The 13478-nt window shown below is 50.6% G+C and overlaps 1 protein-coding gene across 1 annotated transcript in view; it reads right to left on the bottom strand.

Annotated features, from left to right (window-relative positions):
• Positions 1–13478, bottom strand: part of KDELR3 (KDEL endoplasmic reticulum protein retention receptor 3) — a 14778-nt gene extending 1300 nt beyond the window's left edge. The window contains exons 1-4 of the mRNA XM_002743774.7: positions 13196–13478; positions 6492–6592; positions 2136–2294; positions 599–851 (exon numbers count right to left, since the gene is read on the bottom strand). Coding sequence (XP_002743820.1) covers positions 599–851; positions 2136–2294; positions 6492–6592; positions 13196–13286 — 604 coding nt within the window. The 5' untranslated portion in view covers positions 13287–13478. The remainder of the gene's footprint in view (positions 1–598; positions 852–2135; positions 2295–6491; positions 6593–13195) is intronic.

Raw genomic sequence — 13478 nt, 5'->3', positions numbered from 1 at the left:
GACCTTGGCAATCAGATAATAGTGGAAACCCATTACCCTGACCTGTGAGATGCTGCGTCAAGCTTATCCAACCCATGGCCCAGGATGGCTTTGTGGCCCAATGTAAATTTGTAAACTTTCTTAAAACATTGAGGTTTTTGCAATTTTTTTTTTTTAAAGCTGATAAGCTATCAGTGTATTTTGTGTGGCCCAAGACAATTCTTCCAAATGTGGGCCAGGAAAGCCAAAAGGTTGGACAGCCCTCAGCTATGTGAACTGGTCTTGGTTGACCTGTTATCTCCACGTTTATAGATTTTGACCCCACTAGCCTTTTTTGTCCATCTCACCAAGCTGGTTGTTGCTTTGGGGCTTGTAGTAAGTTCTGGAATGCTAGTAACCAGATACTCTGTCAGATGTCATCTCACAGCTGACTTGCACAGTACACATAACCTATTAGCTTGCAGTTTTTATGGCATTTGTTGGTCTTGGCGTTAGAACACAAGCACCGTAAATGGCAGAGACTCGGCTGTTCACCTCTGTATCTGCCAGAATACTTAGTGAATGGATGAGTAACTCTTTAGGCCAGTGCCAGGATCATTGCTGTCATCCCAGGACCTACCTTTGGTCACATACAAGTAGAAGAAGTCACAGTAGAAGATGGTTTGTACTACTCCAGACACCACTGCGATTTGGTCATAGAAATTCTCAGTCTGGTACCGCCTGATCCAGTTAGCCAGGTAGAGTGCCCGGTACAGACCCAGAAAGAAGAGGTAGTGAGTAGTAATGGTCTCGGCCTCTCCAGTCTTGCTGATCATGAAGAGCTGGGGCAGAATAGCCACTGATTCCAGGTAGATAGAGAAAGTCCAGAGGATCTGAGCCAAAGAGAGCAGCCAGACACTGAACAAAACCTAGAAGGGGCCTATCTAAAATGTAATTTCAAAAACAATAGCTTGCTGGGGAACATACAGTAAGGGGGAAAAAGGTACTCAATGAATATTACATTTTAATCAGTGTAGCCTTCCATCTCTAGGTAAATAGAAGACTTTTCTTTATAATTTTTGAAATTATGCAGTGCACTGCTTTTTTAACAGTGTAGTATGAGCATTTCTTTAGAAAACTTTTTATTTTTTAAAGGCAAGGTCTTGCTCTGTCACCTAGGCTGGAGTGCAGTGGCATGATCACAGCTTGCTGCAGCCTGGACCTCCTGGGCTTAAGCAATCTTTCCATCTCACCTTCCCCAGGAGCTGGGACTACAGGCATGCAAAGCTGGCCAGAAACAATTTTTAAATGATAGTTTTATAGTATAAAATCATAACTGAAGCCACAGTTTCTTAAAATACAGTCATGTTGCCAGGTGTAGTGGCTCACCTGTAATCCCAGCACTTTGAGAGGCCAAGGCAGATGGATCACTTGAGGTCAGGAGTTGGACGCTAGCCTGGCCAACATGGTGAAACTACAAAAATTATCTGGGTGTGGTGGCTCACGCCTGTAGTCCCAGCTACTTGGGAGGTTGAGGCAGAAGAAGAATTGCCTGAACCCTGAAGTTACAGGTTGCAGTGAGCCAAGATCGAGCCACTGTACTCCAGGCTGGGCAACAGAGTGAGACTCCATCTCAGGAAAAAAAAAGCCTGGTGTGGTGGCATGTGTCTGTAGTCCCAACTACTCAGGAAGCCGAGACACAAGAATCACTTGAACCCAAGAGGAGGTTGCAATGAGCCGAGTTCATGCCACTGAACTCCATCCAGCCTAGTCCAGCCTAGGGGACAGAGCAAGACTCTGTATCAAAGAAAAAAAAGTCTTGTCCATAAACACCAGCATCAGAATCTCCCAAGATGCTTGTTGCCTGCAGATTCATGGGCCACAGTCTGGACTTAGTTAAAATTTCTGGGCCTGGACAGTGCTCCAGGTATCTGCTAATCACCTATTGAACAAAGGTCTCAACAGCCAGAAATAGGCTGTGATGCCTGCTTGGTTTATGGACATCATGACTATTTAGATGTGCCCATTTTCAAGTAAAGCGTCGTAAATAGCTTGTCAATTTCTTCTAAACTTAAAACTGCAGAATACAAGAGTCATGGTCACAGTTGTAAGCAGAAGGCAAGCCCAGGGTCTGCGCTTAATTCCCTTTGAGAATTGGTACTCAGTCTCTTCCTTACCTCTAGCGGAGTGAAACTGTAGTTCTCAAGGAAGGAAAGGCCAATGACTGGGACCAGAAGAAACTCCAGGCGGAATGTGTCATTCTCACTGTCAAAAGTTTTACGAAATTTCCCATATATCATGTACACTGTGACATAGGCACAGAGTAGAAAAACTACCTAAAAAGGGAGAGAGACATGGGAATCTATGAAGTCATTTCCCAGCCTATTTAGTAGGCTCCAAGCCTACCAAACCTAAGGACCAGCGTTCTGCCATAACGTAACATGAAGAGGTTAAATGTGTTTGCAATTTCTCTTGGGTCCAATGGCCTAGAATTTGAAGTTAATGACCCTTTCATTAAATAACTCCATGCTTGCTACCATGAAGAGTCAAAGGTACCCTGGTTGTCCCCTCCATTTGTGGAGCATTAGGCAAAACAGGATTGGTCTATATTTCAGGAGATTTACCAGTGGCATTCCAGGACTCTTGAAACAATTTTAAAACAATTCCTGGATATGCATCAGTGACTTCGGAGAATTCTTCCACAAGGACTAGTGTCTTTTTTCCTTTTCTTTTTGAGAAGGAGTTTCACTCTTGTTGCCCAGACTGGAGTGCAATGGCTTGATCTCGGCTCACTGGAACCTCCACCTCCTAGGTTCAAGTGATTCTCCTGTCTCAGCCTCCTGAGTAGCTGGGATTACAGGCATGTGCCACCACACCTGGCTAACTTTTGTATTTTTAGTAGAGACAGGGTTTCGCCATGTTAGCCAGGATGGTCTCAATCTCCTGACCTCATGATCTACCCGCCTCGGCCTCCCAAAGTGCTGGGATTACAGGCGTGAGCATGACCTGAGACTTCATCTTTCTTTCTTTTCTTTTTTGTTTTTTTTGAGAGTTTGTATTTCTAACAAGTTCCCAGGTGACGCTGATGCTGCCTGAACGGGACCACACTGGCCTAGAGCACTCCTATTTGTACTTGAAGACTGGAGCTGTTTCCTCAAGACAGTCTTTTTTCACTAAAATGAGGGGCACACTGTTGCCATAGCTCCGTATGTTCACTTTATCCCGTGATCGCATACTCTATAAATGTCTCTGTACAAGTCCGTCGCCTGCTCTTCAAGAGAGGACTCCATGGCAGGGTCTACCTCTTAATCTCCAGCTCCTAGCTCAGTGCCTGGCACAGAACAAATGAGTAAATGAGATGATCACTTTTTCGTTTGATAAATGTAAAAACTAGCCTCTTTGAGCTTCCCAGACCTCATTCAGCTGTGCCAAGGGCTGAGTCTGCTGTCTGCCAGGGATCCCCAAGGCTGACTTGGGCTGAGAAATGAACTTAAGCAGGTGATGTGTGATACATGTGTGAACTTAAGCAGATGGTGATTTCCAGTGCTCAGATTCAAGTTCACTAAATCTGAATGACTTCAACACCCCACAAGTAACAGCAGCCTCCATTCTACCAATGAGTAACAAGATGCCTGAAATCTCAAAGGGATGTGTCTGATATGGAGGAGAAAGACAACTCACTTGGTTAAATGTTTTCTGGGTGCTGTATGTTATCTCATGTAATTTTCTCAATAGCCCTGCAAGATAGAATTCCCCTCGTGGAACCCTTCTTCATTAGAAATAAGACTCCTAGGCTGGTCACAGTGGCTAACACCAGTAATCCCAGCACTTTGGGAGGCCGAGGTGGGAGGATCTCTTGAAGCCAAGAGTTCGAGACCAGCCTGGCCAACATGGCAGACCACTGGCTCTACTAAAAATACAAAAATTGGCCAGGTGTGGTGGCTCATCTCTGTAATCCCAACGCTTCGGGAGGCTGAAGTGGATAATCACGAGATCAGGAGTTTGAGACTAGCCTGACCAACATGGAGAAACCCCATCTCTACTACAAATACAAAAATCAACCAGGCGTGGTGGTTGTGTGCCTGTAATCCCAGCTACTTAGGAGGCTGAGGCAGGAGAATCGCTTGAAGCTGGGAGTCAGAGGCTGCCGTGAGCCAAGATCGCACCACTGCACTCCAACCTAATGACAGAGAGAGACGCCGTCTAAAAAAAAAAAAAGACTCCCAGCTGGGCATGGTAATTCAAGAACTTTGGGATTGGGAGTCTGACACAGACAGATCGCTTGAGCCCAGGGATTTGAGACCAGCCTGGGCAACATGGCAAAGCCTTGTCTCTATGAAAAATACAAAAAACATAGCCAGGCATGGTGGTGTGTGCCTGTAGTCCCAGCTATTCAGGAGTCTGAGGTGGGAGGATCCCTTGAGTCCAGGAATTTGAGGCTGCAGTGAGCCATGATCGCACCACTGCACAAGAAATAAGATTCCTATTACATAATGTGCCCAACTAAAGTCTGCATTTCAGCTGGGCACAGTGGCTTTACACCTGTAATCCCAGCATTTTGGGAGGCTGAGGCAGGCAGACCACTTGAGGTCAGGAGTGAGGGACCAGCCTGACCAACATGGCAAAACCCCCGTCTCTACTAAAAATACAAAAATTAGCTGGACGTGCTGGCAGGTGCCTGTAGTCCCAGCTACTCAGGAGGCTGAGGCACAAGGCAAGCTCCCAGCTTGAACCCAGGAGGTGGAGATTGCAGTGGGCTAAGACCGCACCACTACACTACAGCCTGGGCAACAGAGTAAGACTCTGTCTTAAAAAAAAAAAAAAAAAGTGTGTCCTCTGATCTTCACATGGCTGGTTCCTTGTCGTCACTCATCTCTCAGCTTACAAGTCATCTCTTTGAAGAAGCCCTGACCACACTCCCTGAAGTAGCTCTCTAGTCCTCTATCACATACAGTTTTTTTTCTTGAGACAGTGCTCTGTTGCCCGGGCTGGAGTACAGTGACATGATCATGGCTCACTGCAGCCTCAATCTACCAGGATTGTCCCACCTCAGCCTCCTGAGTAGCTGGGACCACAGATGAACACCACCCCCAGCTACATTTTTGATAGAGGCAGGATCTCACTACATTGCCCAGGCGAGTCTCAGACTCCTGAACTCAAGTGGTCCTCTTGCCTCAGCCTCCCAAAGTGCTGGAATTACAGGTGTGACCCTTTATTGAATGTTTAATATATGGCAGTTTTTTTCACATTGATATTTTTTAAATTATTTATTTTTTAGACGGAGTTTTGCTCTTGTTGCCCAGGCTGGAGTGCAATGGTGTGATCTTGGCTCACTGCAACCTCTACCTCCCGGGCTCAAGCGATTCTCCTGCCTCAGCCTCTTGAGTAGCTGGGATTACAGGTGCCTGCCAGCATGCCCGGCTAATTTTTTTGTATTTTTAGTAGAGATGGGGTTTCTCCATGTTGATTAGGCTGGTCTCGAACTCCTGACCTCAGGTGATCCACCCTCCACAGCCTCCCAAAGTGCTAGGATTACAGGTGTGAACTACCACACCCAGCCTACATTCACATTTATTTATTTATTTATTTTTTGAGATGGAGTTTCGCTCTTGTTACCCAGACTGGAGTGCAATGGCACAATCTCGGCTCACTGCAACCTCCGCCTCCTGGGTTCAAGCAATTCTCCTGCTTCAGCCTCCCGAGTAGTTGGGACTACAGGCACGCACCACCATGCCCAGTTAATTTTTGTATTTTTAGTAGAGACGGGGTTTCACCTTGTTGACAAGGAGGGTCTCGATCTCTTGACATCGTGATCCACCTGCCTCGGCCTCCCAACGTGCTGGGATTACAGGCGTGATCCACCTGCCTTGGCCTCCCAACGTGCTGGGATTACAGGCGTGATCCACCTGCCTCGGCCTCCCAACGTGCTGGGATTACAGGCGTGAGCCACGTGCCCGGCCTCCCAAAGTGCTGGGATTACAGGCGTGAGCCACGTGCCCGGCCTCCCAAAGTGCTGGGATTACAGGCGTGAGCCACCGCGCCCGGCCTCCCAAAGTGCTGGGATTACAGGCGTGAGCCACGTGCCGGGCCTCCCAAAGTGCTGGGATTACAGGCGTGAGCCACGTGCCCGGCCTCCCAAAGTGCTGGGATTACAGGCGTGAGCCACGTGCCCGGCCTCCCAAAGTGCTGGGATTACAGGCGTGAGCCACGTGCCCGGCCTCCCAAAGTGCTGGGATTACAGGCGTGAGCCACGTGCCCGGACTACATTTACATTTATTATCTCATTTAATGTTCCCAACCAGACGGTCTGAGTGAAGTACTGGTATTGTCCTCATTTTTACATGAGGACATTGACATGCAAACAGACCAGAGGCCTTGCCCAAGACAGGTCTTGCAGCCACTAAGCAGCAAAGTCAGGATTTGAACCCAGGTTGGCCTGGCTCCACAGGCTGAATTTCCAAGCAGGCAACCTCACAGTTTGTGGGGGCTTGGTGACACCCCCCAGCCCCCGCTGACCATCACCCGCTCCTCACCTTCATTACTGTGTTGTAGATAGAGATGAAATTGGTGAACAGGTCCAGGTACCTGGTGGTGAAGACAAGAGCAAACAGGATCTGGCTCTTCCCAGAGATGCCTGTGACCAAGGGGAGACAAGAGACAATGAGGACACAGACCTCCAAGCCTGCCCACCCTCAAGAAAGTGCACAGCCTGCAGCTGGGGAAGCCTCCAGAGTGTCCATTCCCACTCAGCGAAGACCTCCTGTCCCAGGCACGGTCACTCCCTAAGGGCTAGGAAGCTCACCATTCCCATCAGATCACTTGAGTCATTGTTCCTCTCATTAAGCTGTAATCTGGCTCCCAGTCTCCAAATAAAGACACGAACACCAAGTTCCCAGTCCCCCTGCGTGTGCCTGCCTGGGCTCTTGCTCTGGGGAGGATGTCGGGGGTGGTGTGAGTCGGGCTTGGTGGGGGCTGTTGAGGCTCTCTTCACTCCACCCCCAGAGTTCCACTGACAAGGCCCGAAGCTCAGTCTTAGGGAAAACAACTGACTGACTTTACAAGGTGTTGATTCACCCACCAAAGAGACCGGAGCAGGCAGAGGAAGCCTCAGGGCTGGGGAGGGCATCCATTTTATTTTTCAAACTGTAAGATTTAAAAAGCCTTTTTTCTTTTTCTTTTGAGACAGAGTCTTACTCTGTCACCCAGGCTGAACTGCAGTGGCATGATCTCAGCTCACCACAACCTCCGCCTCCCAGGCTCAAGTGATTCTCCTGCCTCAGCCTCCTGAGTAGCTGGGATTATAGGCACCTGCCCCCATGCCCAGCTAATTTTTGAATTTTTAGTAGAGTTGGGGTTTTGCCAGATTGGCCATGGCTGGTCTTGAACTCCTGCCTGCCTTGGCCTCCCAAGACAGGTCTTGCAGCCACTAAGCAGCAAAGTCAGGATTTGAACCCAGGTTGGCCTGGCTCCACAGGCTGAATTTCCAGGTCATCTGCCTGCCTTGGCCTCCCAAAGTGCTGGGATTACAGGCATGACCCTGTAATGCACCCAGCCAAAAAGCCTTTTTTCTAGTTATAAAATTTATGCCTAAATTTACTCTTTGCAATACAAAAATCAGACAATATATAAAGATGCAAAGACAAAAATATCCCCAAAGCTCCAGCGTTCCTCCTTCCAGATCTTCGTGAACATGTACACACATGACATCTATGTGTACACACATGACATCTATGTACACACCTGGCGCACATGGATGCATTGAGGGGACAAAAATAGGTTCAAACTCGCCATGCTGCTTCTTTTTTATTTTTTCTTTTTAGAGAGCCGGTCTTACTCTGTCTCCCAGGCTGGGGTCCAATCATAGCTCACTGCAGCCTCGATCCCCTGGACTCAAACAGTCCTCCTACCTCAGCCTCCCGAGCAGCTGGGAACTACAGACACAAACCATCAACCCGGCTTTTTTTTTTTTGTAGAGACAGAGTCTCACTATGTTGCCCAGCCTGGTCTCAAACTCCTGAGCCCAAGTGATCCTCCTACCTTGTTCTCTCAGAGTTGGGATTATAGGTGTGAGCCACTGCGCCCAGCCTCCATGCTGGTTCTTGACCTGCTTTGGTCTTTCTTTTCTTAACTTTTTATTTTGAAAGAACGTTAGATTTACAGCAGAGTTGTAAAGACAGTATGAAGAGCGCCCATATATCCAGCTTCCTCTAATGTTAACATTGATTTAAGGAGAGTCCTCTATCAAAACAAAGAAACTGACATCAGTGGAGCACTGTTGCCTGAACTCCAGGCTTTATTCTGATTTCACCAGTTTTCCCACAGCTGCCCTTTTTCCATTCCTGAATTCCATCCAGGAATCCGTGGTGCACTTTGTTGTCATGCTCCTTACTGTCCTTTGGCCACTTTTTTTTGAGACAGAATCTCACTCCATCACCCAGGCTGGAGTGCAGTGGCGCAATCTCAGCTCACTTCAACCTCTACCTCCCAGGTTCAAGTGAGTCTCCTGTCTCAGCCTCTGGAGTAGCTGGGACTACAGGCACATGCCACCATGCCCGGCTAATTTTTGCGTTTTTAGTAGAGATGGGTTTTCACCTTGTTGGCCAGGCTGGTCTAGAACTCCTGACCTCAAGTGATCTGCCTGCCTCAGCCTCCCAAAGTGCTGGGATTTCAGGTGTCAGCCACCGTGCCCAGCAAGTAGTCTTGGTTATCAGCTGGAAGAAACAGTATATCTAGGATTTGGTTTAACCTGTGGTTTCAGGCATCCACTGGTGGTCTTGGAACTTACCCTGTATGGATAAGGGGAACTACTGTGCTGTCTGATTCAGGGTCTGTTCCACTGTACCCTCTGAACTGTGTCTTCCCTAACCACTTCCCTGGTTCCAGACATTTGAGGATGGGAGAACTCTTTTTTAAATTTTTTTGTGAGACAGGGTCTCTGTCACCCAGGCTGGAGTGCAGAGACACGATCACAGATCACTGCAGTCTCAACCTCCCCAGGCTCAGGTGATCCTCCAACCTCAGCATCCTGAGTAGCTGGGACTACCGGCACATGCCACCACAATCAGCTCATTCTCATATTTTTTCTGGAGACAAGGTTTCGCTGTGTTGCCCAGGCTGGTCTCAAATTCCTAGGCTCAAGTGATCCTTCTGCCTCGGCCTCCCGAAGTGCTGGGATTACAGGCATGAGCCACTGCACTCATCCTGGGGGAACATTTTTAATGAGCAAGGAGGAACATCCCTGAAGTCCCTACCATTCTGGAGAACGTGCTGGCCTTAGGGTGAGCCTGGGTCTCACAATTCCTCACCTGCCAAATGGCCCTCATGAAGAGTAGCAGGACTGAAGTGAGGAATACATTGGGCTCAGTGAGAACCTGAGTCCCTCCTTGGGGTCTGGCACGAGCGCACTTGCACTTGCTGGGGTGAACGTGAGAGTGGGGCTGGTAATAGGTAATGAACCCCACTGGGGGCGGCCATACTGACCTGAGGCCAGCTCCGGGATGGACTGATGTTCCTCTCACTGAGCCCTCAAACAGACTTTGCCAGAGAAGCCTTCAGCCACACGTAGGATGGTCTGGGAGGTGGCCCTGGTCGGGGATGTCTGGCCACCCACTGGGCTTTCCCCTGTTCCTCTCTTCTCTTCATCCTCAGCCTGCCAGACCCCCAGGTTTCACTCACATTTTCTTTAGCACTTTGGGAACCCTGGTGGTTTTCTTTTTTTTTTTTTTTGAGTCTCGCTCTGTGGCCAGGCTGGAGTGCAGTGGCTCCATCTCAGCCCACTGAGATCTCTGCCTCCCAGGTTCAAGCAATTCTCCTGCCTCAGCCTCCCAAGTAGCTGTGACTCCAGACACTTGTCACCATGCCCAGCTGATTTTTTATTTTTAGTAGAGATGGGGTGTCACCATGTTGGCCAGGATGGTCTTGATCTCTTGACCTTGTAAACTGCCTGCCTCGGTCTCCCAGAGTACTGGGATTACAGGTGTGAGACACTGCACCTGGCTTTTTTTTTTTTTTGAGACAGAGTTTTGCTCTTGTTGCCCAGGCTAGAGTGCAATGGCAAGATCTTGGCTCACTGCAACCTCTGCCTCCCAGGTTTAAGTGATTCTGCTGCCTCAACTCCTCGAATAGCTGGGATTATAGGCACCTGCCGCCACACTCAGCTAATTATTTTTGTATTTTCAATAGAGGCAGTGTTTCACCATGTTGGTCAGGCTAGTCTTGAACTCCTGACTTCAGGTAATCCACCCATCTCAGCCTCCAAAAGTACTGGGATTACAGGCATGAGCCGCCATGCCCAGCCCTCTGCTGATTTTGAGCACAATTGCTTTTATACTTTTGAAAACAATGAATCATTTTCACCAAAGGAAGCTGCACATGGAGACCCAGGACACAGAGGACAATGTGAGCCTGGACTGGTCAGAGTCCCTGCGAGGTTCACTGAGCACAGGGGGGCCCCACTGCCAGGGACAGCCCTCACTCCCACTTGACAAATGGGAAAACAGAGGCCCAGGGTCACACAGAGAGTCAAGGGAGGAGCAAGAGTGAAGCCCAAGTCTCTGGCCTTTGGGGCTGGGTCTGCTGAGGTCACCCCAGGCCCTGCATCCATCCAGGCACCTCACCTGTGACTTCTCTCTGCGCACACACAGGCCCATCCCTGCCACCCAGCTGCCCTTTTCCTGTTCCCATAGTACCCACTATGGCCTCTAACAAACCATGTCATTTGCTCAGTTTCCTGACTATTGTTTATTGGTGATTTCCTACCACTAGAAAGTCAGCTCCACCACTCGGCCGGGTGCAGTGGCTCACACCTGTAACTGGAGCCCAGGAGTTTGAGACCAGCCTGGCTAATATGGAGAAACCCCATCTCTACTAAAAATAGAAAAATTAGCTGAGTGTGGTGGTGGGCGTTTGTAATCCCAGCTACTCGGGAGGCTGAGGCAGGAGAATAGCTTGAACCCAGGATGTGGAGGTTTCAGTGAGTTGAGATTGTGCCACAGCACTCTAGCCTAGGGGATAGAGCAAACCTCTGTTGAAAGAAAGAAAGAGAGAAAGAGAGAAAGGAAGGAAGAAAGGAAGGAAAGGAAGGAAGAAAGAGAAAGAAAGAAAAAAAAGAAAGAAAGAAAGAAAGAAAAGAAAGAAAGAAAGAAAGAAAGAAAGAAAGAAAGAAAGAAAGAAAGAAAGAAAGAAAGAAAGAAAGAAAGAAAGTTGGGCACAGTGGCTCACACCTGTATTTTCAGCACTTTTGGGAGGTCTAGGCAGGCGAATCACTTGAGGCCAGGAGTTTGAGACCAGCCTGGCCAACATAGTGAAACCCTGTATCTACTAAAAATCCAAAAATTAGCTGAGTGTGATGGCACACACCTGTAGTCCCAGCTAGCTGGAGGCTCAGGCAGGAGAATGGCTTGACCCAGGGAGGCGGAGGTTGCAGTGAGCCAAGGTCATGCCACAGCACTTCAGCTTTGAGGACAAAGTGAAACTCTGTCTCAAAAAAAAAAAAAAAGCTCCACCAGGGCTGGGCCTCTGCCGTCCGGCCTGCATTCCAGGTGCCCCGCAGTGTTTGGCAGACAGCAGGCCAGGTAACAGCATCCCTTCTTTTTCTTTTTTTTTTTTAACAGTCTCACTCTGTTGCCCAGGCTGGAGTGCAATGGCGCGATCTCTGCTCACTGCAACCTCTGCCTCCTGGGTTCAAGTGATTCTCCTGCCTCAGCCTCCCAAGTAGCTGGGATTACAGGCACACGACACCACGCCCGGTTAATTTTTGTATTTTTAGTAGAGAGGAGGTATTATCATGTTGGTCAGGCTGGTCTCAAACTCCTGACCTTGTGATCCGCCCGCCTTGGCCTCCCACAGTGGTGGGATTACAGACGTGAGCCACTGCGTCTGGCCCAACAGTGTTCCCTCTTGGTCATGGTTGCTCATTCTGTTCAGGGCCTTCTGCAAAAGTGCAGGGACAGGTTGGAGCCGATTCTCCCCTGATTGGGACCTGCTGCTCCCAATTCCCCCACCCAGCATTCCTGGCCACCTTCCCTGAGGAAGAAACTGAAGAGACACACAACCTATCTCTCCGGAGACCCCAAACCCAAACCGCCTCCAGGCCTAGAACCACTCCCTCCGCTTGACCCCACCCTGCCAAGCCTGCCCCTGCTGGCTTCTCTCCCAAAGCTTCCAAAGCGCCCTGCTTCAGGCCCCTTCCAGTCCCCTCCCCTGCTCCCAAACCGTGATGGGCTCCCGAGTCCCAGCTCCCTGGTCTGACAGAAAAAGCCCCTTCACATCTGGACTACCCTCCCTCCTGAGCTCATCTCCCTCCAGACCACCCCGAATCTGGCTGCCCCCCCTTCCCGGGGCATGCCCCGTGCTTGGTGACCTCTGTGCCTCCGCGTCCCCAGAGCCCCCCCCCACAGCACACGCTTCCTGGGTTGACACCTGCCCATCCTCCAGGACCAGCCCCGACCTGCTCCTTGCAGGGAGCCCACTCTCTGCCTCCTCAGCCCCCCAGGAGCCTGAGCTCATCCCTGCATCCGCACACCCAGTGCCAGGTACAGGGTGGGCACCACCAGGACACCGGTGGACAAAGATGGCTGCGGGAGGTGCTGGCCGCTTTTGGTGGCTCTGGATCTGTTTGGTGATCAGGAGTCCCAGCCTCAAAGCTTCTCCAAACCCCCTGCAGGGCAGCCAGAACCCAAACAGGGCTCCTCCAGCCCTCCCCGGGCTTCCGTTCAGCAGCAGCTCCACGCCCACCTAAGCCCGGTTGGTGCCCTCCTGCCACATCACAGCCACCGGTGCCACACCTGCTGTCCTGCTGGCCGGGGAGGGATGAGGGCTCAGCTTGGGGGGTGGGGTGGGGTCTGGGAAGGGGCAGGGAAGAGAAGACCTTGAGAACCAGGGACGCTTCCTGTGTGCACACCCCTTTCTCCCCGCAAGTGAGAGTGGAGGGAACAATGGGTGTAACTGGGGGGAGGGAGGGGTCTTCACCTCCCTCATGTCCCCCCTCTTCCAGCCAGCAGTGACACTGCCAAAATGAGGGAGCGCCAGTGCAGGCACAAACCCACCCTCCTCCCATCATTCCAAGGGGTCCTCCTTTGATTTTATACAACTTTACATTGTTTCTGGAAGTGGAGCTCTGCAAAGTTTCAAGGACCCCCCACCCTGAGCAGAGCCGGTGGAGCGCCCTGCCTGGCACCCAGGGGCATGAGGCTGGCCGGAGAGGGGGTCCCGCACCTCCCTGCCCGGCGCCCCTCACCCGTGCAGCACTTGGACCTCCAGATCTTCCCCAGCAGCAAGATCATGGCCAGGAGGTGGCTCAGGTCGCCGAGGATTCGGAACACGTTCATGGTCCGGCCCGTCGGTCGTACGCCCGCGCCCAACAAACTTCAAGGAAACTTTCTGGCGGGCAGGGCGGCTGCCACGTCCCTGGCCCCGGTCTCTCGGTGCCCCAGGGCCTGGCCTGCGCCTCCCAGCTCCGCGCTCGCACCCGCCGCGCCGCCGCCCGCGCACTCTTGGCCGGGCGGTGACGTGGCCAGGGC

Source organism: Callithrix jacchus, chromosome 1 (genome assembly GCF_049354715.1).
Source record: "Callithrix jacchus isolate 240 chromosome 1, calJac240_pri, whole genome shotgun sequence".
In the NCBI taxonomy this organism is placed as follows: Eukaryota; Metazoa; Chordata; class Mammalia; order Primates; family Cebidae; genus Callithrix; species Callithrix jacchus.
The sequence above is the reverse complement of the archived record's forward strand: the minus strand, read 5'-3'. Positions and strand labels throughout refer to the sequence as shown.